Genomic DNA, 25,829 nt, shown 5'->3' with positions numbered 1-25,829 from the left:
CATCTGCAAAGGGGTACATCTGCTTTGTAACACTGATTCTTGATTGTTTCTAATAATAACTTTAATAACAGTTACAATTTAGTTAGCACGAACCAATTCCATTTATTACAACATTTATTACAAATACCCCTTATGCACCTTTTTATTGGTTTCCATGCTAACGGCCTTGCTTTCTTCCTTGCTATGGATAAACTTGTATTTTCTCTATTTCTTTTTTTACTACCTCAATTCTTTGGCCTGCAGACCAGTTGCTAAGCCCATCCACATTCAGCTCTTAGTCTTCAGAGGGAAACTGTGAGCACAGTGAGAATCTCCCAGTGTGCAAGAGGGTCCCTGTGTGCCAGCTGCAGCTGGGGCCTCAGCCATCTCCTCTCTCAACAGGTTCCCCTCTGCAGCTTCACAGGAAAGGCCAAACACCTCAGTCAGGGACACCTGCACCACACATTTCACATCTCCATGCCCATACGTGATGTCCCTGTCACAGCTGCGTTACCAGCCTGCTGCTGTGCAGATGCTGCCACCACCCAAAGCAAGGCCCTGTGTCCCTGAAGGGACCCACCCTGCTCTGTGGCCTGGACTGAAGGTGGGTCCCTCCTGCCAGGGCAGGGCCTGACACAGCTCTTCTGTTCCAATAAAGAGATGGAGCTGTCACCCCAGTGTCTGGCTGGTACCACCAGCAAAGCCCACACAGCACCAGCCCTGGCTGAGCTCCATGTCCAGGAGCAGGCGGGGCTGACCACGGTGTGGGCAGGCAGGAGCCAGGCAGGGGCTGCTGTGACCAGCAGCGGGGCCCCGAGGGGCTGGGGGAGTCTGTGTTGAGCGTCCCTGGTCTGAGGGCACATTTCCTTCAGTGGCATCACCTGGGCCTGGACCTCCTCCAGTGCCATGCCCAGGAAAAGAGGGAACCATCAAGAGCATCTCATGGGACAGAACATGACCAGCAATGTCAGCAGGCAAAACCAAGGTTTTGTTTGGCAATGACCCTTTGATGAAGTCAAAGATTTACAATCAGTCCAGTACAGATTGGAGTACAGAGGGGAGAACACTCAGGGGGTACAGCCAAGGCCATGAGGTCACAGCAGTCTCTGGGGTGATAGCAGGCTGAGGTGACAGCAGGCTCTGAGGTCACAGAGGTCCCAGAGCCCCGTGGTTGCACAGCACCACAAGGACCAAGCAGTCAGTCCTTGACCACGACTGTTGTGGCAGCAGCGGCGGCGGCAGCGGTGCTGACATTGGGACAGCGGTGTCAGGACAGTGGTGGCAGCAAGAGCTGCAGGACTGGCAGTGGGCAAGGCACCATGGCCTTTGCTCTGCACCTCATCCTCCTGCTCCTCCTGGCAGTGGCCCTGCCTGACAGGGCTGCCCAGGCTGCTCCATGGCGAGCACAGGGAGCAGGTGAGCCCAGGGCCTGGCTTCCCTTTCCTGGGACAGCACTTCCTTCTCCCTGGGAAGCGTTGGGGATGGTTTTCCGCAGGGCTTCAGGGAGGGTTTCCTCTGTGGGAGGGAGAGAGTCCCCAGAGCCCCTGGGCTGGTCCTGCTGCCTCTCCAGGAATTTTGCACAGGGCCTGCAAAGAGGGTGGAGAGTGACCAGAGCCAGCCTAGAGCTCCCCAGGCCCCTCTGCAGCTTTGGCCATGTCCATTGACATCTGGCTCCCACGGCCTTACCTGACCCCCTTGCAGTGCCCAGTTCCTTAAGGCAGAAGGGGGTCCCAGCTCACCATGGAATGATTCTGATCTGTGCTCCCTTCTAGATTGGGATCGTGACATGGGGCATCTGGAAGGCCCGGGACATGACGGTTTGAGACCCATGGAGAATGCTGGAGGCAAGTTCTCAATGTCCCTTTCTGCTCAGTATAATCAGTGTCAATGTGGCAAGAACTTACTCACGTGCCACTTCACTTAAGAATCTGAAGGCTGATGGATTCTGGAACCCTCGCTCTGCTCCGTTCTGGAGCCCTGAGTGATCCCACAGCATTGCTGTCAGTGGGAGGAAGGAGCATTTAACTATCAATCTTCTTCCACTGTGCAATGCCAGTGTCACTTTCCGTGTGCTCTGTGCAGCTACAAGGAAGATCAGAGAGGAAGGGGCCGGGCCCAGGGCTGTGCCCCAGCGCTGGGCCTCGTGTGGCTCCTTTGCCAGCCCCAGGGAGCCTGAGGATCTTCTACAGTGCCATGGGAACTCTTCTGTCCTGCCTTTCTTTGCAGCCAAGCCTCTTGGTGAAGGTGATCTGGCTTCCCAACCCACATCCAGGACTGAGGCTCTGGGAGATGGTGAGGGTAGGTCAAGGCCTTTCCCCCTGGGAGAGCTGCCAGCTCAGAGCCCAAATCACAGCCAGGGCAGCATCGCTGAAGGTGCCAGGACAGAGCTGTGCACGTGTGTGCCCTCGCCCTGCGTGATCCCCTCACCGCTCCTGCAGCTCAGTGCTGCCTTTGCAGATCAGCAGACATGACAGAAGCTTCTGTGGCTGTTGAGTTACAGGTGTGTCTGCAGGGAGGACTTTCCAGGCTCCTGGGCTGGATGCTGCACGCAAGCCCAGCTCCCGTCGCAGGGGTGAGTATTGTGTCCTTGCTGATCCCACAAGCTGAACCCTGATTTTTTAGGATCTATTCCTGGGAAATGGATATATATTTTTTTATAAGGTCCTCCAAGAGGAAAGAACAAAGCTGCAGGACACCGGAAACCCCATGAGCCATCCAATACCATGCAGCAAATGCTGAAGGAAATGCTGCAGGGAGGACAAGGTGGGTCCATGTCCCTCAGCCTCCTCCTGACACTCAGCAGCTGGGGGCTTTCTCTGCACATCTGGTCACACCGTGCCCAGCACAGCAGGAAGGGATCCATGGCAGCCTTGCTGCCCCACTGCTGCTTTCATGGCCTGCAGGGCTGTTTCCCAGCCTGGCCTGGCTGCAGCTTCTCCCCAGCCTCTGCAGGAAGGCATTTGGCATCAGCTGACAGGGAGCCCAAACTGCAGCATGGGCCATGCACATCCTGAGATCCCCTGAAATTTCCTGGTCTTGGGCTAGATCAGGTGTAGGGGCTGTTTGGAGGAGGGAGGGCTCTGGCCAATCCCATAAGTTTATATGATTTCCTAATCCTTATGCATGACCTCGACTAGTATTGCATCATGATGACACCACTTCCCTGAAAAGAGAATGGTTCCATCTGATCCAGCTGTGGCTTTTCCTTTCTCCAGAGATGAACCCAAAGGCTGTGCTGAAGGCAGCGTTTCCCGGAGGAAGCAGTGGCTCATGGGCAGCCTCTGCTGCAGGAAGGGAGGCCATGCCAGGCACAGCCCCAGGAGGTAATTGCTGTGCCTCTGGGCCTGAACCCTGCTGAGGCTTGAGCTGTAAATATCTGCTGCTTGGCAGTGCCTGCCTTTCAGGGATGTTGCACAGAGCATGGAAAAGGTGTTGAGAGCGTCCACGGCCAGCCCAGAGCTCCCCAGGCCCCTCTGCAGCTTTGGCCATGTCCATTGACATCTGGCTCCCATGGCCTTACCTGACCCCCTTGCAGTGCCCAGTTCCCTAAGGCAGAAGGGGGTCCCAGCTCACCATGGAATGGTTCTGATCTGTGCTCCCTTCTAGATTGGGATCGTGACATGGAGCATCTGAAAGCCCTGGCACATAATGGTTTGAGATCCATGGAGAATGCTGGAGGCAAGTTCTCTATGTCCATTTCTGCACAGAATTATCAGTGTGAGTGTGGCAAGAGTTCACTCTCATGCCATTTCCCTTAAGAATCTGAAGGTTGATGTATTCTGGGAACTTCGCTCTGCTCCCATCTGGAGCCCTGAGTGATCCCACAGCATTGCTGTCAGTGGGAGGAAGGAGGATTTAGCTGTCAATCTTCTTCCACTGTGCAATGCCCGTGTCACTTTCCGTGTGCTCTGTGCAGCTACAAGGAAGATCAGAGAGGAAGGGGCCGGGCCCAGGGCTGTGCCCCAGGGCTGTGCCTCGTGTGGCTCCTTTGCCAGCCCCAGGGAGACTGAGCTGCTCCTGTTGCTGCTGCCAAGCCCTGGCCCTGCCTGGGGCTCAGTTCAGAGCTGCTGGCAGCTCCAGGGAGTCCTTTCTCCCCTGACTGCAATGCAAGGGGCTTCTTCTATCCCAGTGTGGGCCCACTGCAGGCACCTTGTCCCCCTGCTCCTGCTCCTGAGTGGAAGGCAGAGAGGAGGGAGTGCCTTGGAGGGCACCAGTCACCCAGGTGCACTCACTGCTACTCTGGACTGATGGAGAAATGGAACTACTTTCCATTAAGGTCCTCCAAGATGGAAGAACAAAGAGATAGAAGACAAGAATTCCCTGGAGGCATCCCAACTTCTGGACAGGATGCTGAGTGATCTGGAGAGACGCCGTGGTGGGTTCATGTCCCTCAGCCTTCTCCTGACACTCAGCGGCCAGGGGCACATCAGGACACGCCGTGCCTGGCACAGCAGGAAGGGATCCATGGCAGCCTTGCTGCCCCGCTGCTGCTTTCATGGCCTGCAGGGCTGTTTCCCAGCCTGGCCTGGCTGCAGCTTCTCCCCAGTCCCTGTAGGAAGGCATTTGGCATCAGCTGACAGGGAGCCCAAACTGCAGCATGGGCCATGCACACCCTGAGATCCTCTGAAATTTCCTGGTCTTGGGCTAGATCAGGTGTAGCGGCTGTTTGGAGGAGGGAGAGCCCTGGCCCAGCCCCAATAACCTGGATATTTTCTGACCTTTATCCATGACTTTAACAAGTATTGCCTCCTGAAGATACCACCTCCCCTAATGGTGAACAGTTCTATCTTATCCAGCTGTCCTTTTTCCTTTCTCAAGTGCTGGAGCAGATGTTTGTGCAGATGATGGCATATGCTAGAGGAAGGAATGTCCCTGTGCCATCTCCTGATGCAGGAAAGGAGGAGATGCCAGGCCCAGGCACAGGAGGTAATTGCTGTGCTGGGCTCTCCCTCGGCAGGGCTGTGTGCCAGCAGCTCTTCCCTCAGGGCCTGCATGGCCCGGCAGCAGCCAATGCTGGAGGTGCCGCGGCTTCCAGGCCTCTGGAGCTCATTCCCAGCCCCTGGGAATTGGGACTTGTGCACCAACATCTCTCCCCCTGCAGCTGCTCCTGGAGCTGCCCCTAAGCATCCAGAGGCCCAAGACACAGGAGCAGCCCCGAGTGGGAGCCCTGCCGTGAGCCCAGGGCCACAGCCAGCCCTGGCTCCCAACTGGGCAGGGGATGCACTGGCCCCTTACAGGGCCTGGCTCTGTCCCCTTGGGCTGGGGGAGCTGTCACAGAGCAGGGAGGGTCAGGGGTGGCAGTGGCTGCTCAGGGATGGGTTGACCCGTGTCCCTGTTAGGAGCCACTGCCCAAGCAGCTGTGCTGTCCTGGGCTCTGCTCTCGGCCTTCTGGGCTTTGTTGGGTGGCACAGCCTGTGCCAAGGGGTGGCAAGGTGCCTGCAGGCCCCAGCTCTGGGGGAAACAGAGAATGTCCTGGCCGTATCCAGCGTGCTGCCAGCTCAGCAATGGAGCACAGCACAGGCTCACGCTGCCCATTGCTCCCACAGATGCGCTTGGCAAGTCCAATATAAATGCTGAGAAGCCACCGAGCACCCCAAGAGTGTTCTGCCCGCAGGATGTGCGCAAGTCCTGCATGATAGGCACAGCAGTGACACTGTTCACAGTGCCACTTTCCATGGTCCTGTGCTATGTTGGATTCCAGTGGTGGAAGGACAAGAAACGGTAAGTTGTTGTTCATCTCCACCCTCCAGCTTCTTGAAAGGCTGCTCATAGTCAGGAAACATTCCCAGTGAGGCTGCTGTGCACTTGTGGGTAATCAGTGGTTGCCCAAATAACTCTGCTGAGAGTTCTGCTGCTGCCCAGGCCTTTCATTGGCCTCTTAATTGCTGGGCCTTGTCCTGGGGAGCCCGCTGGGGCTGCAGCCAGTGCTGGCTCCCACTGAGGCTGCCTGGCTAAGAGCAGCCCCCGGAGCAGTGGGCAGAGGCAAAGCAAGGTGGGCAGGAGAAAGAGCGGGGACGAGATTGCCCTTGAAAGGCAGAGGTGCTCTGGGGCCCGCTTCTGGCCAGGGACCCTGCCCAGAGCCATCCCCTGCTTGCTTGGGGCCTTGAGGGGCAGCTGTCCAGCTGGGCCAAGCTGTGCCAGCAGCTCCAGCCGTGCTGGGGAGCCTTGGCCGCTCTGGGCCCTGCTGTGCAGGAGGGTCCTTGTGAGCCCATGGCAGCTGGGGGCCTCAGCCACCTCCTCTCTCCACAGTCACCCTGCTGCAGCTCCAGCATACCAGCCAAGAAGGTGTGATTCTCCCTTGCCCCCAGGGAGCCCAGAGACTGCCTCCTTCGACAGCTCTCAAATGTGGCCTCAGAAGCAGGAGTCGACCTGGAAAGCAGAGCACCAGCACTCCGTGCCTCCCCCACGGCCCCCCAGCCCAGCTGTGAAGAGGAAGCCCCCTGAGATTCCCCCACCTCCTCCCCTCCCAAGCCGGCCACCCTGGTCCAGCTAGGACTGAAAGTGGGCCAGCCATGGCAGGGCTTGGGCCACCAGCAGCTTGGGGCATCTGCTCTTGGCTTCAAATAACACATTACCTGTGGGTAACAGCCAGAGGCACTTTTCCTACTCTTTTACCTTCAGTGGGAAGGGCTGAAGATTCTTCCCATGCCCTGTCTTATCCCTTTTGATTTTCATACAGCTGGGTGCTGGCTGAACCTTTTCAAAGAACTTTATTTATTTACACTTCATGTTTTACCCCACCTAGCAAGGAAAAAAAAATAAAAATAAAAGATTTCTTCAGTTTAGACTTCATTTTTAATGTGGTTGGGCCACTCAAATTTTGAGCAATTAATTTTCCATGGTGCCTCTTCCCTTTTCCTTCCTATCTAGAAAAAGTTCATCTGGACATGAAAATCAACAGAATTACTGAGATTCACCTCAAAGCCCAGAGGAGAATCTCACACAAAATATTCTCCCTGTATACTGCACAACAAGAAATATTCAGAGGAAAATACCGTGGCAGCTGAGGCTCCTGGAACTCCCAGAATCCTGAGCCTGCAGAAGAGGCAAACAGCCCTGGCAGAGGCTGAGGGGAATTCTCCTCAGACTCCTCAGAAAGTGTGTCACTTCAGGAGGGGAAAGCTTTTAAACCTTTGCATTACCTTCCTCCTGTGCTAAAATGTAAGGCTCCTCCTGAGAAAATACTGAGCCAGAAACAATTCTCCATTCCTCAACAAAGCTACTCAGGTGCTCAACTTACAGAGCAAAACTAAATGTGGTCAGAAATTTCCCATCAAAGCCCATTTGCAGAGAAACCCCACCATACATGAGCAAATATTTATTAGCACTTCAGTTCACTCTAAAGATTGCTCCTTTTTTTTCCCAGAGAGAATATTAGAACCATTTGCTCTTGATAGGACTCCTTGGATGGCCCCCAGACCTGGCTCCTCACCACGCCCTGCCCGAGCTGTTCATGCAGCCAGGCAGCACCACCTGACTTTGCCACCCTTTTCAGGCCTTGGGCACGGCTGGTGCCACGGTCCCCTCTGGTGCCATAGTCCCCTCTGGTGCCACAGTCCCCTCTGGTACCACGGTCCCCTCCTGGTTCATGGTGTGTCCCTGCTGCTGGAGGAGCCCTGCTCGTGCGTCTGCATTCAACAAGGCCGGTGCTACTTCCCAGCCAAAGAGACACTAAAGTCACTGCTTTGGCTAGCTCATTGGAATGAGTTCAACACTTCCTCACCTCTATCACAGATAAAAACCCACATACTCCTAAAACCCACATACCAGCAGCATAAAGTCACCTCATCTACAGAGGTGAGGAGGCCTGAGCAAACAGAAGGTCGGCTTTCAAGCACATTGGGTTCTTAATTTAGTGGAAGCACTCAGTTGTGCACAAGCCTTATTTGTCAAACTGGACTGTGCGATGCTCTTCTCTTGCTCATATTAAAGAGGAGCCAGGGAGAAATTAGCTAAGAAACCAGAAACACTTGAGGCTCAGGCCTGGCACACAAATAGAGCAGGGTGGCACCTGCCCACTTTTCCCGCATCCCTTTTCCTGACAGACAAAGGCGGACGCGGCTCCACTGGGGGCACCATGGAAAGGCTTCTGATCTGTGCTCCCGTCTAGATTGATATCAGAACATGGATTATTTGGAAGCCCTGGCACGTGACAGTTTGAGATCCATGGAGAATGCTGGAGGCAAGTTCTCCATGTCCCTTTCCATGTAGAACAATGAGTGTCAATGTGGCAAGAGCTCACTCACATGCCATCGCCTCTTGAAGATGCCACCTCCTGTAATGGTTAACAGTTCTATTGTTGTGATGTCTGCTTTGTTTGAATGGTTTCTCCAATTATTCCCCTAAGTCATTGGTTTGCTCCTAGTTTGTATCCTCCTACCCACCTATCAATCCAACCTGCCTCAAGCCCAGCCCTTGTTTTCTCATGTTCCCCATCTGTCATTACACCCATTTGTCAGTCTTCCCTTAGGCCAGCCTCCTACCTGAACCGCCCCTCTGGAAATCCCCTAATCTCCAATTCCCCATTGGCCCATGTGACCCACTCTGCTCCCCTTGTTTCCCCTATTGTATTGTTGAATGGAACCTTCCACTCCTCCCATAGTTTCTTCCTATTGGTTAAAATTTTGTGCCCTCCCTCTGGCCTCCCCCATATAAAAACCCACACTCAGTTGTGTTCTTGGTCTTCAGTCCCTGGATGCTCCAGTGGAGTAAAAGCCTTTGGAACCCATACTGGAGATCTCCTCCTCATCCTGGTCTCCACCGTGCGCCTACCAATATCCTCGTGCCGTGGAGCATTTGCTCTAAGCCGCACCTTGGGTCACCCCGCTCCCGAGTGTCACGATCCGCTAACACAAGTGGGAGTCATGAGAGGTTCATTTGATCTCAGATTGCAAAAAGGACACCAAAGGATTTCAGTTTAAATCACAACAGCAGTAATGCGTCTTTATTTTAGTGCCAGCAACAAGGGTGATGCGATAGAGGACAGGGAGAGAGAGAGGGAGAGAGGGATAAAGAGGCAAAATGCAAGGAGAAAAAAGGGGGGGGGTGGGGTTATAGCTACCAACGGACAAGACAGGGTCGCCGGTGTCTTCTTCCATGGAGACATCTCTCTCAAAGAAAGTAACTTGGAAAAGTCATTTTTACAGTCTGTTTCAAAGCAAGGGGCAGCTGGCCAAGAGGTGGGGAAATTCCTCGGCTATTTTGATGAGACCCCTTGCTCTGGGAAGCAGGTGTAAGGTACAGAACAGGCCGCTCCTTACAAGTCCCTGCTCACCAGCAGGAATGAAGGCAGTGTACCTTGACAGCACAGAAAGCACGCCTGCAAACAATCGCCTGGTAAGCTTCCACCTCAACCAGGCCAGAACCCCTGCACAAATTCTATTGGTGTCTTCAGGGTCTCAGTCTCTGTTCTTGCAATGATTATGAGGCAGATGAGGGAAACTTTGGACCGTTTCTTACAGGCCTCAGCCCATGTTTAGAGTTTGAACACTCCAGCTCTCCATATTTTCTAATGAATTAAAGGGGATATTTTAGTGTATCATAGTCCATGTCCATGGCCTTACCAAAAGAACTTTCAGCCCCAATACTAAGGCATCTCCTCATTCTCCTTTCATCTGGGACTTGACTCCTTCTTTACTGACTTTGGCGTCTTCATGTTGTCTTCTACATGTCCTCACTCTGTTCTTTTTTCTCACCCAAGGGGAGGATCGGGGTCTGCAGGTCTCATCTGTGCACTGAAATAGTTAATATCTCACCCAGGCCTGCAGATGATCATGATGGTTTTTGCCTGGTCCAAAAGCAGTCACAGTGATGAATTTCAGGCTGCCCTGGAGCTGTGCAAAGATCTCAGGGGGCCCAGCCAGAACAGTCATGGCTGTTCTGCCCACATGGCTGGTCCCAGGCCCCTGCTTCCTTCAATTTCAGCTGCGGGCCGATGGCTTCCCCTCCCTGTGCCCGGCAGCCGCTGGGGCCGCGCGGGCCGTGGTGAAGGGGGCCTGGCGGAGCCCGGCTCGGTGCAGGCCAGGGTGGAGCAGGGCCGGCCTGACCAGCACCCAGTTAACTCTTCACAGCTGGAAACAACAGAGAGCTTTCCTCGGCTTGACTGTCTTTAAAATGTGGATTTCACAGAGGAGAATCCAGCTTCTAAATGGTTTCATAGGTTGTCAATTCTCAGAGCCAGCCAGCTATTGGTTTTGCTAAGCACAGAGGAAGCTCTTAGCAGCCCCCTCCTAGAAAAAGCATTTGCATGGGTGGCTTCTTCCCTCCTCACCAACTATCAACTAATACAAACCAGCACAGACACGGTGGAACAGGAAGCAATTTTGAAGCAATTGTTTTAAAGCAAAATCAGTTATTGCACAGAGATTGATGTTACTCCCCCACACCACTGGAGAGACACAGTGACTCCACCACCTCCCCTCTGGCCAGCCCATTCCAATTCCCAATCAGCCTTTCTGTGAAGAACTCCTTCCTATTGTGAAAAACGAGGTTCACTCACTTAATAAATTATAAAAGGTTTAATATAAACAAAAAGACAATTAGGAGACAAAGACAATAAAGCAAAGGGTTAAAACAGCCAGGGTATCCTGGTGCATTGCCAGGAACACACCTGATATCTTTGGAACACTCCCATTCTGCTGTGGGGTTTTAATGCATATTCATATTTTTCCAAAAAGTATTTTTCATGTCTACGCCCTGAATCTGCCTTTTTAGAGCATGTGTCTTACAGATTTTATTTCCCTTTAGCACATTTTTATTTGGGCTGGGCTTCCTTCTTCTGCAGGTGGTCAGTGTTGATAGCAGCCTGGGCCCCATCATTTGTTTCCTGGAGGTTATCTTGCTTTGCACAGACAGGACATTGCCCTAACGTCCAAAATTCTTCTTGACCTATGCCTAAAACTTGCTAGCAGGAGAAAAAGACATTGCAAAAGCATAGAACATACAGCATTCATCTTAATACTTGCAAAAGCCAGTATCGCAACATGGATTTATAACAAGGTACCCTTTATTGTCCACTGTATTTTTGATCTAGTAGTGGCTCTTTTTGTTTTGTCCTATGTACTAAGTGGTCTGTTTAAAGTCTGATGTCTGTTAATCCTTTGTCAATTCAATAAAGAATTCATTTTATAATAAACCCAATCAGCCATTCTTAAGAACTTGTGAATGAGTGACATTTGGGGTGCAGGCTGCCTCAAAATGAGCTGCTGCCACAAAGCTGAGACAAAGGCAGAACTTGTCTAAACTTGTCTCCATTTGCAACAGCAGAGCCCAAACAGGCGGAGGAAGAAGGAGCAGGAGCTGTTTTGTGGCCATGCCCAAGAGAGACTGGAAGGATGCCCTCCCTCTGGTCTCACTTGCTTGGCTTTCTGACAGGCTCTGAGGCAGGGGCTGCAGTTCCTCAGTTGTGGGGCCCAGAACCAAAGCCGGGATCCCGGCACTGCCTGACAGCGCTCCGGACGCCGGCACGGTTGTGCGTCCTAGTCTCAGCCACTGTGCTGCTGCTTCATTTGCTCTTAGACACACCCACAGCTCCCTGTTAAGCCCAGATGCTCTCTGGTTCTGCCCTCTTCCTGATCCTGAGCAGGGATGGAGCATTACTGTGCTTTCAGGAAGCTATTCTTGAAAGCCTCAGGCATTCTAAGCTCCTTTGCTGTCTGTGGATGCTTGACACAGAACCCCACACAGCAGGGTTCAGGGCATACTCAGCTTGGCTCTTCCAAAATCCAAGGCTCAGGGTGCTCAGCAAGACCTTTAACTCCACAATGTTGTGGAACTGGACCTTCAGCACACGGACCTATCCAGCCTGATCTGCGCTCGTTCCTCTGCATCTCTGAACAAAACACAGTGCAGAAGAGAACAGCAGGAGGGGCCCGTGTGTCTCAGGGCTCAGGATTTGTGTCACAGAACTCCAGAATTGTGACCCTTCAGCTCCACATAGATGCAGGTTAAGTGAAAAAGCCAAACTGTTTATTGCTGGAAGGCAAAGCAAAGGGATGAGCTGAGAGGCAAAAAAGGGGGTGGCACAGTCTGAGGGCTGGGGGGATGGAGCTGTCAAAAGGGAGGAAGAGTGGAAGGGAAAAAGAAGGAGTGGGCAGTGTCTGAGGGCTGCAGGGAGGGAACTATCTACAGGCAGGGAGAGGGCTGAAGCCACATGAGCTTCCCACAGGCTCAGCTGTGCCAATCATTAGCTGTGCCTGGAGCTCCAGCTGGTCTCTTCTGGTGTCAAGGTGTTCTCATCTTCCATGGCATCTGGAGGTCTTCAATGAACACTGTTTCTTCTGAGCCAGCAGATGAGTGTACTTCTGCAGCTCTTTCACTGAATATCAGTTGAACTACTATGTTTGTCTGGGAAGGGCTGTCATTCCTCCTCAGGGCTTAAAAGGCTGGAAGAGAGAGGAACAGAGCCACAATCAGAGCCCGCATCTGCGGGAATCCTAGGAGAATGTCCTGCCAAGGCCATCCCAGCCTGCTCTTGCCAGAGTTACAAGAGGGGAGTGGACAACGGGATCAGCTGCAAGGTCCTGGTCACGAATGCACACCCGCCAAACCCCCCGCCCCACGTCCCTGAAATCTCTCTGTGCTTTGCCCTCACCACCCCTTGTCCACACAGGGAGCAAAGCCCTCAGTGGCCAGGGCAGAGACTGCAGCTCCCCCCGCCAGCCCCCACGGACAGCACTCACTCACCCTTACTGAAGGCCTAGAGCTCTTCCTGCTGCCCCCTCATTGGCACCTCGACCATCTCTGGGAACACAGAGCCTGTCAGGGCCCCAGCGGCACAGCTCCCTGCCAGCGACGCTGCCAGCCCTGGGGCCACACGCCCTCCCGCCCCCGGCAGGGCTCAGCCCGGGCCCGTGCCGCATCCTGACTCAGCCCAAGGGCACGGCTGCCAGAGGCCGGCAGCAGCCCCGAGGGCAGCCGGGGCTCCAGGGCGCCGGGCCCGGGTGCCGCTGCCGGGGCAGCAGCCGCGGCTGGGCCCGAGCTGCGGCGGGGCGGGGAGGGAGCCCAGCCAGGTTCGTGGCTCACCGATGAACCTGATGGCCGCCGCTCGCAGGGACTCCTGTGGGCTCTGCAGGTACGGCAGGGCCCGGCGCAGGTGCTCAGCTGCTCGCCTCTCGTCCTGTGCCAGCTGCAGAGAGCGGCAGGAGGGAAGGGTTGGCGCGGGCTGTGCCCCTCGGTCGGGCACTGCCTGCGGCCAGCCCCGGCCTCCCGTGCCCGCCCAGCCCTGAGGCCCGGCCAGCAGCCGCTGGCGCCGGGCTCTGGAGGGGGCAGAGGGCCGGGTGCTGCCTGGGGAGCCGCGGTGCCGACCCGGCCCACAGCCCCAGTGGGCCAGGGTGAAACAGAGAAATTAGGAATTAGGAATCATTTATAAAAATTGCCTTGAGTAAAAGAAGGGGCTACAAAACCTGTGTGAAATGCTGACTGCTCCCATAAGAGCAGGAAGAGAATAAAGACTGCAGGATGAGATAAAGAGCTAGAATACGTAAACAGGATGCAAGCATAAATGCACCATAGGATGAGGGGGGTTCCTTGGATTCTTTTGGACCCCTAAGCCACAAGAAATGGAAAGAGAGGGTTCAAAAGAACTGAAAGGAGCATGCACAAAAAGACAAGGTGAAAAGTTCAGCTGCAGGAAAATTGCTGACTTCAGCCCTAAAGACCCCCAGACGACCACCAGAGTGACCAACAAGGAGCAGTGTGCAGCTGCAAATAGGCGTGGAACTAATTTTAGTATGAAGCGGGGAAAGGCAGGGTTAGCAAATGAATATGTATTAGGCATACTGTGTAACCCTGGTTTGTAGAGAATAAAAAGGGAGAAACAAGTCTCCAAGGTGTGCATGCTTTTGGAGGAGATATCCCCCATGCACCTCAGCACTGAATAAATTCATACCTACTCTCATAACTACTCTGTGAGCTATAGAGTTTTTCTATCCGCATACCAAGGGCTCCTTTGGCACCCGGCTCGGGGCCACGGGAGCCTGGAGAAGAACGTGTGCGGCCCAGGGAAGGGAGCGGTGTGTGCGGCGCAAGCTGGCACCCCTGGCTGCGGCACCAGGCAGGGGCACAGATGCCAGCACCACACACTGAGTGCTGGGGCCAAGGGTCTTCTCCAGGCTGAGGCTGGGGCTTCTAGGCTGTCCTTACCAGACACTCTGCAAAGTTCGACAGCTGCTCCTTCTTCATCAGCTGCTTGAGATTTCTCCTCTTCAGGAACTCGGCCACACGAATCAGCGTTTTCCGAGAGGCCTGGAGAGCAGCAGAGATGCAGAGATGGCAATGCAGCCAAGGGCACAGGACTCTTGTCTGGGTGACAGGGCCCAGAGGAGGCTGCAGCCTGGGAGGTTCTAGGGCATGAGGAAGCCAATGCCCCTCCCAGGGATGCACCAGCATCACACAAAACCTGACCTTCGCCACATGCTGGTTCACATCATAGCAGTGGATGAAGAGGGGAATCAGGCTCTGGCTCAAAATCTTCTCCAGAGGCTTTTTTCCCTCATCCATTACCAAGTCCATCATGTTGAAGAAGAGGTCAAGGGAGAGCAGCTGCACATGGCTGTGGTCCTGAAGGAAGAGAAAAAGAACTTAATACCAATTACTCCAGGCTCACTGGGTGAAGGCCCAAATATCTGTCAAGCAAAGTTTTGTACAGCAGCCAGTGCTCGTGGCTGGGGGCACAGAGCCTTACATGGTCAAAGAGCAGCAGGAGTGCCTCAGCCAGCTTTGGGGCAGTGGTACTGGATATCAGGATGTCTTTGGTCTTGAGCATATTAGTGAACACGTGGAGGGTCATGCCAAGCACATCTCTGTCTGCATCACCCAGCAGCTCCAGAAGGCTTTGAGACAGGCTGCACATTCTTATGGCCTGTGTGGAAAACAAGGCTGTGATGAGAAGCCATGAACGGCCCTGGCACTGCAGCCCCACTCTGCTGCTGCCGGGCCCAGAGGCCAAAGGGCTGTCCCAAAGCACTCAGGCAGGTGAGGTAGGAGAGCTGGGAGCAGCTGCCTCAGCTCCTGAAGCCCAGCCAGCACAAGGAGCTGCTTTCCCCAGCACAGCTTCAGCCACTGCCCTGTCCTCACCATCGAGGGATCCTTGCTGAGCACCATGAGGCCTCTGAGCGCCAGGCGACGCCTCTGCCTGCACTCATTCTGCAGGTGCATTGACATGATCTCCAGGATGCTGTCACCATGTTCACGCAAGTCCAGGCAATCCAGGACCTGAAAGGCACAGGGCAGTGACAGGGGACCCAGCTGGCAGGAGCCTGGAACCACACAGGGCTGGGTCCAGGCAGCAGCACAGGGAGCAGGCACTGTCCCAGGCAGCTGTGGCTATGCAAGGGCAGAGAGCTGAGAGGCAGGTCAGTGAGGTAGTGCTGGCCATCAAGCTCACCTCCACAAGGAATGGCAGGAAGGGCAGATCCCAGCATGGCTCCTCCCTGCTGAGCAGCCGGAGCAGGCGGAGTGCAATCCCAGAACATAAGGATAGGGAGGCACCGTGCATCTCCCTGGAAGCGGGGAAAAAGGCACAAAGACCCTGAGGTGGGGAGGGCAAACCTCTCCTAGGAATGACTCACTGAGGTCTGGTCTTTCCTCAGCATCCCTGGAGGGACTGTGGGTACTTTGGGAGGTGGCTCCTTCTGGGCATCCTCTCCTGGCCTTTTCCAGTCTGCTCAGCCGTCTCTCAGTGACCCTCTGGCCCAGGACCACAGGGACTGTGGGGGACACCTCAGGCACCGGGCACAAAAGCTGGAGGTAGCGGGGAGAAGGGGGTCTCACCTGGCCAACAGACCCACGGCATAGTGCTGGGTGTCAGCACAGAGCAGCGTGTCCCAGCCACGCTTGCGCTCCATAGCCATCAACTCACTATCATAGTGCAAACAGCAGAGCAGAGCCTTCATGGCCTGCACTGCGAACCTGTGTGCAGAGCAAAGCCCAGGTCACACTGGGAAAACTGGCAGTGTCTACAAAGGCATGGGAAGGACAGGAGGACTGGCACCTGTTGGGGTTGCTGGGAAGGCGGTGTTCCTCCTGGCATGCTCTCCAGAAGATGTCAACTTCCACTGGTGGCATCTGCTGGGTGGTGATGACAACATGGAACAGCAGAGCCACAAACAGGCGGGCGGAATAAAGGATCATGGCCTCGTGGCACTCAGGCACTTGGATAATCACCCAGAGCACCAGAGTTGCCTGCAAAAGAAGCACCCAAAGACAGTGCTCAGTGCTGAGGTGTCCATGGGGCAGGGCCCAAGGGGAGACGCAGGCGGAGCAGCGGGCCTGGTGTCCCCTGAGCCTCCCCCTAGCCCAGGTTTCAGCCCAGCACTCGCAGAGGCAGGGAGAGGGTGGAGAGCTGCTGGAGAGGTGATCTGGGACTGAGCAAGGGCCCATAAACTCACAGCCAGGGAAAAAACAGTCTTGTTGTCCCCATCGGAGGTGCACATGCTGTGCAGAGGCCAATCCTCCATCACACAGAGCAGTATTGCCAGCACCTTCTCCATTGTTGGTCCCGACGAGGCGATAGTTCTCCACATCATTGCAGCAGCTCTGTGGGATCAGAGCTCTGTATCAGGGGTGTCTCAGTCACAGCACCATGACCTATGCAGCTGTGGGAGCCCAAGTGACAAAGCCCCAGTGCCCTGAGGGGCAGGGAGGGAACATTGGCAGCAGCCTGGAGAAACAGAGGGGCCCAAGGCTCCTGGACCTCTCTGCCTGTTGGGCAGAGCCCATTGGACAGGCTGTGCAGGGCAATGGGCCCTAAAGGCTGGTGAGCCCTGAGCTCTCAAGGCATGTGGGCCCCATACCTGTCACATGATGGGGCACAGCGCAGGAGGGTCAGCACCACATCAACAGGGTGTTTTTCAGCCAGCTTCAGAATGTTCGTGGCCAGCCTGGCACCCACAGTGACATGGGACATGAGACTCTGGTGAATGTTTTTCACCATGACTGGCACCTGGAGGAGGCATGGGAAAGACTTGGAGCACTGTAAAAGGGATCAGCTTCCCCAGCTTCCCCCAAGAAGTGCTTCCCTTCCCACCACACTGTGCTGGCCTGAAAGGCTGAGGGGGCCCAGTGGCTATGGCTTGAGGGGGCACACGACCCTGGGAGGCCTCCAGCCCTAGCCCCAGGCTGGGTACCTGCTGAGAAGAAAATCCTCTCTCCTCAAAGAAATCTGTAGAGGGAGCATGAATAATTGTGGGAGTGGGCATGGTGTCAGTATTTGCGATGTCCTGAGCCACTCCAGTGTCGGCGTTTGTGGTGGCCACGTCCTCAGTCACTTCTATGTCAGCCTTTGCCCTGTGATCGTTCATTGCACTGTCAAAGTCTTCTGAGCACTCAGCCAAATCTGGGCTGGTTTCAGTCTTTGTCATGCCCTGAGTCTCTTCATTGACAGTGTCTGTGATGGCCACACCAGTGCTGGAGTTGGTGATGGCCATGTCCTCAGTCACTTCCACGTCAGTCCTTGGCCTGTGATCATTCATTGCACTGTCAGAGTCTTCTGAGTGCTCAGCCAAATCAGGGCTGGTTTCAGTCTTTGTCAGGCCCTGAGTCTCTCCACTGATAGTGTCTGTGATGGCCACATCCTCAGTCATTGACATGAGAAAAGCCTCTTCCCAGTTTTCAGTCACTGCGGTGTCAAACTTTTCTGAGAGCTCAGATGAATCTGGGCTGACATCAGGCTCTGCCTGGAGCTCGGTCAGCCCAGAGTCAGGCTTGGCTGTGCTCTCAGTTGCTGTGGTACTGCTCTTTCTGCGCTGAATGGGCACAAACTTCCGGAACATCTGCAGGAGAACAAAGAGAAGCTAGGCATGTTCCATGGAGTGCTAAAAGTGCAGTTCTCAGCTGAGCAGTGACAGCAGGCCCAGCCCAGGTGGGGATGGCTGCAGGTACCTTCAGCGTTCTGCGGAAGCGGCCAAGGGAGGGGTCCTGCTCTTGGGTCCGGTCCATGGCTGCATCTGGCAAAGAGCGAGTGCAGCCAGAGCTGAGGGGCTGTGGGAGAGGCTGGAGAACACAGCCCAGCCGTGCACTCCCCAGGCAGGGACAGCCCTGGGATGCGCCAGGGGATGGAGCAGGGCTGCTGTGGGGGGTGGGGCAGCCGTGGCCCCTCTTCCATTCTGTCTGTGGGCATGTCCAAAGCAGGTGGGATGGGATGGGGCCAAGCTGGCTGCAGCCATCAGCCCTGTGGCCCAGCTCTGCCACTCACCATCCTGCAGTGGCTGGAACTGCTCCGGCTCTTCAGGCTGTTGTGCTGGAGCAGCTCCAGTGTCCTTCTTCCTTTTCCCCCTGACCACTTTGAAGAGGCTGAGGAATCTGCCTGCCATGCTAGAGTCTGGCCTTGAGGGCACCTTAAAGAGAGATGCCTTGGGAAAACTCTGAGTCAACAAAGCCCGCAGTTGTGCCTTGAAGACACCTGCGGTAGAGATGCTGCAGGAAGACTACAGGACAGCAAGTCCTGCAGTCTGGTCTTGAGGGCTCCTGCCACAATGACAGGAGACTCCTCTTAAATGATTCTGGTCACCGAGTCCCACAGTCTCACCTTGAGGGCACAGGCCAGAAGGATGGCAGATGCCTCAGGAAAGCTCTGGGTTACCAAGTCCCACAGTCCGGCCTTGCAGACACCTGCAAAAGAAAAGCCTCGGGAAGGCCACGGCCACCGAGTCCCGCAGTCTTTCCAAAAGGTCACCTGTGGGAGTAAAGCCTCGGAAAAGCTCCAGGTCAGACACAAATGAGTGCGCTGTGTGGGGGCTCCTCACAGCACCACTCTGGCGCGTCCTGTCCTGTCGCATGCACCGAGCACTGTGGTGTGGCCCTGTCACCGCCAGCTCCTATGTCACCATGTGTCACAAAGGGCCCTCTGACACCCTGTCCATTTCCATCCCATGGTGACCGTGCTGCGCCGTGTCACAAAGGGCCCTTGCACACACTGCCCTCTACCCTGGGGCCGCCCCCCTCCCCCCCTAAGTGGCCCAGGTTGGAAGGAATCCCTTGCCCAAAGTGTCTAAGACAGCCCAACAGGATTTTTGGAACACCTCAAACCGTCAGCAAATGCTGCCCTGCTCTGCAGGCTCAGGGCAGCAGAAGGAGCCCCCAGGGCTGCTGATGCAGCCACAGATGGAAGGGTAGAAGCTGGTACGGCCTTCTTGGGACACGTCCTGTCTGGTGACCATTCTAAACTTGCAGGTGTGACACAGACAAGGAACGTGTGGGCCAGGGCACCAATGCTGCTCTGAGCCCTGGGGCCCAGCCAGCACTGAAATCAGCAGGTGTGGCAGAGTCCCCACCGAGGCAGACCTGCCACCCCCCGAGCCCTGGCAGTGCTGGTGCCCATCTCCTGCCCCAGAGACCTGTGCCCCTGAGGGGCTTCTGTGCCAGAGGGCAGCTAAAGCCCATGTGCATTGGGGGCTGGGCTCCTTCCTGCAGGAAGCTCCTGGAGCTACTGCTGCCCACTTGCTATCTGTCAGATGATGTTGCTCCTTCCTGGAATGAGGTTTTCCATGGAAGGGGTTTGCAGTAGCACAAAAACACCATCAGCTGCTGAGTTTCCTAGGATGGTTTGATTGTACGGAGGCACTGTCACATTTCAGTCTGATCTTCGGTCTGTTTTTCTGGGAGAAACATTAGCCCACTCTCTGATGTTCAAGGCTTCAGTTGCTGCCTGTCTGTCTGTGTGCAGCTGGTACAAGGCAGACATTTTCCCCAGACACAAAAAGTCCTGCCTGGACAATCACAGAGCTACATCTATTTTTAATTTTAACTTTTTAAAATTTTTCCAGAGCCTGCTGGCTGTGTTCAAGGTTTTCTCTCAATTTTCTCCCAGGTGCACATTCTCCAGAAATCGTGCTTTTACATCCTTTTGCATTTATTAAATTTACCTGCAATGACCAGTCAATCAAAACCCTGGGAAAACATGAACTTCAGGTTGAACCCAGGCAAAATATTTATCTCCCACATCTGAAGCCATGAACTGCCAAGTACTGTCCCTGCTGTCACACCCTGTCCCCTGTAAGTGTGCTGATGCCATTTCAAAGGGGTTGCAAATGAAAAGTTTTAATATTTTTGTAGTTTCCGCATTGGCATTAAAATCCTTGACTAGAAAAATCACATGTCAAAATTTCTAGGATTCTTCCATACCAAAGCTGTCATTTTCACCCTGGATTTTAGAGTGTCTGAACAGTCACACAAGGTTTTAGTATTAGACATTACAGAAAAAATCTTTGCTGTTTGGCTATATCTTTACATCAGCATGTAGTCCTGATGATTCCTTTAGGCAGGAGCAGCGAATACAAGAATGAGCCAAACAAGCTATTTCTGTGTTCTCATGTCCTGTGCAGCAGTAACTGGGAATTCAAGAATGGATTCAGGAGGCAATGGGTGCACAGGGAGCCACCAAGACTTGGGGATGCTGAAATGGACCAGCCTGGTGCCTGTGCCCAGGCTGCACCAGGCTGAGTCCAACTGGACAATCTAACAATGGTTGAATGGACACACCATGGGCCACTGGAGACTCCTGCTCCTAATTCTGTGAGCTACAATATTCATTTGTGATTCACCAGATGATTTTTTCATCTTTGCTTGAAATCCAGGAGAAGAAAAGGTAAACATGGAGAAATGTTCTTCCAGTTCTAGTGACAGTTGTGTCTGCACACCACCTGTGCCCATGGCAGGGTGGTTGGAACTGGATGATGTTTATGATTCTTTGCAACACAAAGTGCTCTGGAATTCTGTGGTTCCCCAAGTGGAGAGCAAAACTGAGCTGTGTAAGTCCCTGCTTTTTTTCAGCACATGCTGCTTCTTCCATTGTTCTAAGCAAGTCCAGGGTTTAGTTTCAGAGCTGACGCCTCTGTCATTAAGATGCCTTCACAGAAGAGAGGGAGGACAGGTGTAGCACAAGGCTCGAACCCCATCAGTGTCTCTCTCTCACGATGGCACCAATGCCACTGCCTTGGGACACCTGAGTGTGGAAGGGGAGCCCACCCTCAAGCACAGCCATCCAAGTCAGTCACGGGCACAGGCTGCAGCTGAAGCTGCCCAGTGTTGCTGTGAGGCTGCAAGTGAAGAGAAAGCCATTGTGGCCAATTCTGCTGAAACCTTTTGCCAAGCCAAAGGCAGCTGTGCCCACAGCCTCCCCGTTTGGCACCCGGCTGCTGCGGACACCTCACTGTGCAGGTGCCGACGTTCGGGGTGCTGCTGTTCCTGTGCCCACTCTGCTGCTGTTTCTGTGGCTCCAGAGCCTCTTCAGCAGCAGCGACTCTGCAGCCCTGCTCGAGGAGACATCGCCAACCTCCCCATGGTGGCAGCAGCTCTGTGGGCCCTGAGCTCTGTGTCAGGAGAGCCACGGTCACAGCACCGTGGCCTGGGCAGCCGTGAGGGCCTGGGCTGGTGGCCAGCCCTGCCTCTGCCCACTGCCCCTTCCTGGAGGCACCCAGTGGCCGTGGCCTGGCAGCACCCCCCTGCCCTCCATGTCCCCAGCCAGCCCAGCCTGGGCACCTTGGGCTTTCCCCACCCTCCTGGAGGGCTGGTTTCCCAGCCTCGAGGGCTTCTGCTGCAGGCCTGGGAGACATTTTGTGGAAGCACTGGAGCAGCCGGATGTCAGGAACAAGGCGGCTGCCCGGGGGCTGCTTATGGCCTCTGACACCCAATTCCTCAGGTCTTCCCACCACCCCGGCCCCTCAGGGGCCTCCTGTCCCCTTGGAGCCTCCAGCCTCCACACATCCCCCTCACGCCTTCCCACGGTTCTGTCCCGTCTGGGCCTCCACAGCCCCTCATCCATTTACAGCCTCCCAGTGCCCTGTTCCCTCAGCGTCTCCCCCAGCCTGGCCCAGCAGCAGCGCTGCAGCCCCACAGGAGCTCCAGAGGAGCTGGATCAAGAGGCACCTGGGAGCCCTCAGCAACCCAGCCAGCACCACAGGGGCAGCAGGACACAGATGGCACTTCCTGGATGGGACAGGGCTTGTGCCTTCAGCAGAACCACCAAAGGCCAAGGGTTTCTGGCCATTTTCCCTGCACCACGGCATGCCCTGACAGGTTGCTGAGCACAAGCACCCATTTCCGTCTCTTCCCGTATGCCCTGCACACCCTGGGCAACAAAAGAAAGGTCTTAGGACTCTGTGTATTAGAACATATCCTGTATTTACTGTATGTATATTCCCTATGTAAGGAAATACTTTAATAGAGTAAAAGCATGATATTTTAGTAAAAGCCTGTCTGCACAACCCAGCTTTTAATTCAGGTGACAATATTAAAGGCACTGTCGTTGAAATTCTCCTGGCACAGCGAGAATAAAGAAAAACAATGGCATGGTGTACATGCAAAAGAATGCAAACAATATATGTTAACCAATAGTAGCTTGTTAAGCCCCGCGAACCCTGTCAGACCCTACAAAAGTGTGCTAAAGATAGAAATAAACAACGTTCACTACACCTCTATGAGGACTCAGTGAATAGTCTGAACAGTTTTCCATTGGCCTATTGGACCAAAATGTTATATATTTCTGTGCAGAGAAGAAACTCTGACTTCCACAAGCTATGGCTGACTTGTTGCTCCTCTATTAATCTCATGCCTTGAGACTGATATCTTATCGAACTACTTGAGCAATAAATCATCTCAAAGCATAGTGGTCCCATCCCTCATTTTTCATCTTGACACCAAACGCACACTGGAGATGTTTGGGGCCATTCATCATTTCTCTGCTATCAAGCACTGAGGCAATGCACTCTGGCTACAGCTCTGAGCTCATGCCCATGGCAACCACTCCTGGCAGTGGGGCTCCATGGAGCTGCTCTCAGGAGCCCCGTAAGACTTGGGGAGTGCCCAAAAACCACCTCAGAAACATAAGATACCGCAAAATCTCTGCAGGAACGTAGAATATCCAAAAACTCACTCAGTAATGGGCTCCCCCTTTGTTCATTATCCCCCAACTTTGACTGTCTCATTGCAGACCCCACCCCACCTCTCCAGTCCCAATCCCAACCCATCCCATCCATGCTGGACATCAAGACCCCCTTCCCAAGCCCTATTTCCCCCATTTCACACCTCCCAAACTCCATCACATCCATCCTGCCCCACCCAATGCCCATCTCACCCCTCCTGATTTGCATCCCACTTGGCCCAATCCCCTTCCAACCCCATTCCACCTGATGCCTTCAGAAGGCTGACCTAGAACAGAGCCTAAGAAGTTAAGAGACAGAGTTAAGAATAAAGTTTATTAAAGGCCTTAAAGGATATGCTTTGGGCAGTACAAGAGCCTGGCCAAAAGTACACCAAAGATGGAGCAAAAATGGTCACAAAAATGGACAACTGATCACAAGGTCTCACATTTTTAGAAGTTGAGGTCCATCACCATACTTGGGTTCAATTACAGCTTCAGATGACGAAGCCCTGTCCTTCTTGTTTTCTCTCTTCAGTCCACCCTTGTTTATGCTTTTGGGCCTGAAACTTGTAACAAGTGCCCTTAGTATCAAGCTAGAAAATGAATTGTTTTGTCTACCTCCTCTGTGAAGAGAGCTCACCAACACTTAATATGAAGTTCAAAACTACAAACCTAGGCAGCGCAGAATATGAAAAATAGGAAAGCTAATACTTAAGGCATTACACCCTGAGGACCTGTGGAATCCAGTAATTGTGGGTGGGAATGAATATTTTTTGGGGGGCATTGAGTGGTTTTGAGGTGACAGATCAAACCCTCTCATCTCCTTGAGTGCTAAAAGATGGAGACAAATACACCAAATAACCCCCAAAACCCTCCCATGTACCTCCCTCAATCCCAGATTCCCTTGAAGCACTAGTAAAAAGTGAGATTTTAGATGCCTTTGATGAATCTGTTGGTTGTTACTCCAATTTTGTAAATTTTAAAGGGATGAAGATGAATCAAAAGAATATTAGAGCCAAAAAAAATCACCACCAGCTCACTGTCTTCCCAATGCAGGTCACGGTAAACGTGGGTCATCAGGGCTCTGCCCAGCGTGGGGCCTCCCTTAGGGGATGGAGCTGGAGCAGCACATGAAGCTCTTCCTGCACTTGGGGCACTCGCAGGGCTTCCCTTACTGGTGCCTCTGTTGGTGTTTGGTCAAGTGAGAGCTCCTGGAGAAGCTCTTCCCACACTGGGGACACTCATAGGGCCTCTCCCCAGTGTGGATGCGCCGGTGCCTGAAGAGGTGGGAGCTTATCTTGAAGCCCTTCCCGCACTCGGGGCAGCGGAAGGGCCTCTCATCCGTGTGAATCCGCTGGTGCTGGAGGAGACTGGAGCTGGTCTGAAACCTCTTCCCACACTTGGAACACTCGTAGGGCCTCTCCCCAGTGTGGATCATCTGGTGGATGATCAGCTGGGACCCACACCTGAAGGTCATCCCACATTCCCCACACTCATAGGGCCGTTCCCCAGTGTGGATGCGTTTGTGGGTAATGAGGCTGGAGCTCTGGCGGAAGCTCTTCCCACATTCCCCACACTCAAAGGGCCTCTCCCCAGTGTGGATGCGCCGGTGGTTGATGAGGTTGGAGTTGTACTTGAAGCCCTCCCCACAGTCGGGGCAGCGGAAGGGCCTCTCCTCTGTGTGAATCCGCTGGTGCACGAGGAGATCTGAGCTCCTCCGAAACCTCTTCCCACACTCAGGACACTCGTAGGGCCTCTCCCCAGTGTGGATGTGCTGATGGATGACGAGTTGGGAGTTGCAGCTGAAGCCCTTCCCACATTTCCCACACTCGTAGGGCCATTCCCCAGTGTGGATCATCTGGTGGCAGATCAGGCTGTTGCTGTGGCTGAAGCTCTTCCCACACTCCAAGCACTTGTAGCGCTTCTCCCCATCCTGAAGCTGCTCATGGACCACCAGCTCAGAGCCCTGGCTTGATCTCTGGTCACCTTCCCTGCACAGGGTGGGTCTTTCCTCCTCAGAGCACCCTGGGATGGGTTTGGAGCCCCTCCTCCTGTGGGATCTCCAGGGCTTTTCCTCCCCATTGGATTCCTGCACTGTGGAGCTGCTCAAAATGGCCTCTTCCATGAGGTTCTGCCATGGGGATTTTTCCTCCCTTGTCTCCATCCTCAGCTCCTTGTCTGGGGGAGGAAGTTCAAGGAGAGGATGGGATTTGCCTCCATGCCAGAGGGAAGGGGAAGGAGATCCCCCCAGTGCGTCCCCAGCAGGATGGTGTCGGCAGCGGGGTTGTCCTGCAGCTGGGGGCCAGGCTGAGCTGGGAGATGGAGCAGGAGAGAGAGGGAAAGGGGCACTGACTTCCTCCTCACCTGCCTGGGTGTCCTGGGGCATCTTCTTCTTCCTCACAGCCTCCTTCTCCATCCAGACAAGGTCTGGGATTGGGAAATCCTGGTATGGGTAAAACAGGGGAAGAGTACATTGACTTTGAATGTCTCTTGGTCCAAGACCATCTTTAGAAGTCACCGGTCATCTGGGGTCCATAAAAACCTCCCAGACACCAAAATTCAGCCCTGAAATTGCCTCCCAGGAGCTCCCCATCTCTGGTCTCTCCCCTTTGGTGTTCAGGGGTTCCTCCCTGTCTCAGCTGCTGGGGGTTACGCTTGCACTCAGGTTCCCCTGTCTGCTCAGTCCCTGCCCTTTTCAGGCTACTGGGAGTGCCAGGAATCCAAAAAGTTCCCCCTGTTTCCATCTCCTCATTTAGGGATGATGGGGCTTTTTGGATTCCCATGGTCCCTTGTCCCCTGATTCTCTGCTTTGGAGTGCAGGGGGTCCAAGGATTCCCCCCTGCTCCTCTCCAGGCTATTGAGGGTCCTGTGAATTTGTGGTTCCTTCTTCTTTCTATGATCTTCCTTTGTCCCTCCTCTTCCATCCCTCCCCGTCCTCCCCCAGGAGCAGTGACAACCTCAGTGACCCATTCCCAAACCCCTCACAGCCCAC

At 54.2% G+C, this 25,829-nt stretch overlaps 3 protein-coding genes across 4 annotated transcripts in view; 1 reads left to right on the top strand and 2 right to left on the bottom strand.

Moving 5' to 3' along the window:
* Positions 1 to 25,829, bottom strand: part of LOC147646801 (uncharacterized) — a 442,845-nt gene that overhangs the window by 278,573 nt on the left and 138,443 nt on the right. Inside the window, exon 2 of the mRNA XM_086872948.1 lies at positions 24,019 to 24,591. Within this exon, the coding sequence (XP_086729074.1) occupies positions 24,019 to 24,591 (573 nt within the window). The remainder of the gene's footprint in view (positions 1 to 24,018; positions 24,592 to 25,829) is intronic.
* Positions 1,180 to 6,766, top strand: LOC147646809 (uncharacterized). The gene is made up of 10 exons (XM_086872924.1): positions 1,180 to 1,395; positions 1,752 to 1,823; positions 2,206 to 2,277; positions 2,480 to 2,551; positions 2,641 to 2,742; positions 3,195 to 3,657; positions 4,256 to 4,354; positions 4,798 to 4,905; positions 5,526 to 5,700; positions 6,229 to 6,766. The coding sequence occupies exons 6-10, from the start codon at positions 3,600 to 3,602 to the stop codon at positions 6,470 to 6,472; spliced, it is 684 nt and encodes a 227-aa protein (XP_086729050.1). The 5' UTR covers positions 1,180 to 1,395; positions 1,752 to 1,823; positions 2,206 to 2,277; positions 2,480 to 2,551; positions 2,641 to 2,742; positions 3,195 to 3,599; the 3' UTR covers positions 6,473 to 6,766.
* LOC147646808 (maestro heat-like repeat-containing protein family member 7) lies at positions 11,925 to 18,798 on the bottom strand. Of its 2 annotated transcripts, XM_086872850.1 has the most exons (16): positions 18,506 to 18,798; positions 18,173 to 18,314; positions 17,860 to 17,924; positions 17,106 to 17,750; positions 16,773 to 16,921; positions 16,368 to 16,515; positions 15,971 to 16,161; positions 15,751 to 15,888; positions 15,365 to 15,479; positions 15,055 to 15,192; positions 14,663 to 14,839; positions 14,383 to 14,538; positions 14,122 to 14,223; positions 13,003 to 13,105; positions 12,664 to 12,720; positions 11,925 to 12,362 (listed from the first exon to the last, which is right to left on the bottom strand). In XM_086872850.1, exons 2-15 carry the CDS (start codon positions 18,288 to 18,290, stop codon positions 12,677 to 12,679), a joined length of 2,289 nt encoding a protein of 762 aa, XP_086728976.1. In that variant the 5' UTR covers positions 18,291 to 18,314; positions 18,506 to 18,798; the 3' UTR covers positions 11,925 to 12,362; positions 12,664 to 12,676. The 2 variants fall into 2 exon arrangements, with proteins under 2 accessions (XP_086728976.1, XP_086728975.1); XM_086872849.1 differs by having other exon boundaries at positions 18,173 to 18,775.

Source organism: Cyanistes caeruleus, unplaced genomic scaffold (assembly GCF_971803275.1).
Source record: "Cyanistes caeruleus unplaced genomic scaffold, bCyaCae1.hap1.1 HAP1_SCAFFOLD_78, whole genome shotgun sequence".
NCBI lineage: Eukaryota > Metazoa > Chordata > Aves > Passeriformes > Paridae > Cyanistes > Cyanistes caeruleus.
The sequence above is the reverse complement of the archived record's forward strand: the minus strand, read 5'-3'. Positions and strand labels throughout refer to the sequence as shown.

What these genes read in the sequence shown, in the direction of transcription:
- LOC147646809 (XM_086872924.1), top strand. Translation starts at nt 3,600, where the DNA reads ATGGAGCATCTGAAAGCCCTGGCACATAATGGTTTGAGATCCATGGAG. An exon ending in TGATCTGGAGAGACGCCGTG is followed by an intron (nt 4,355 to 4,797) that starts GTGGGTTCATGT and finishes TCCTTTCTCAAG; the next exon opens with TGCTGGAGCAGATGTTTGTG. An exon ending in TGGTGGAAGGACAAGAAACG is followed by an intron (nt 5,701 to 6,228) that starts GTAAGTTGTTGT and finishes CTCTCTCCACAG; the next exon opens with TCACCCTGCTGCAGCTCCAG.
- LOC147646808 (XM_086872850.1), bottom strand. Translation starts at nt 18,290, where the DNA reads ATGGCAGGCAGATTCCTCAGCCTCTTCAAAGTGGTCAGGGGGAAAAGG. An exon ending in TGAACCAGCATGTGGCGAAG is followed by an intron (nt 14,224 to 14,382) that starts GTCAGGTTTTGT and finishes GCTGCTCTCCAG; the next exon opens with GCCTCTCGGAAAACGCTGAT. An exon ending in CGAACTTTGCAGAGTGTCTG is followed by an intron (nt 13,106 to 14,121) that starts GTAAGGACAGCC and finishes CGCTCTCTGCAG; the next exon opens with CTGGCACAGGACGAGAGGCG.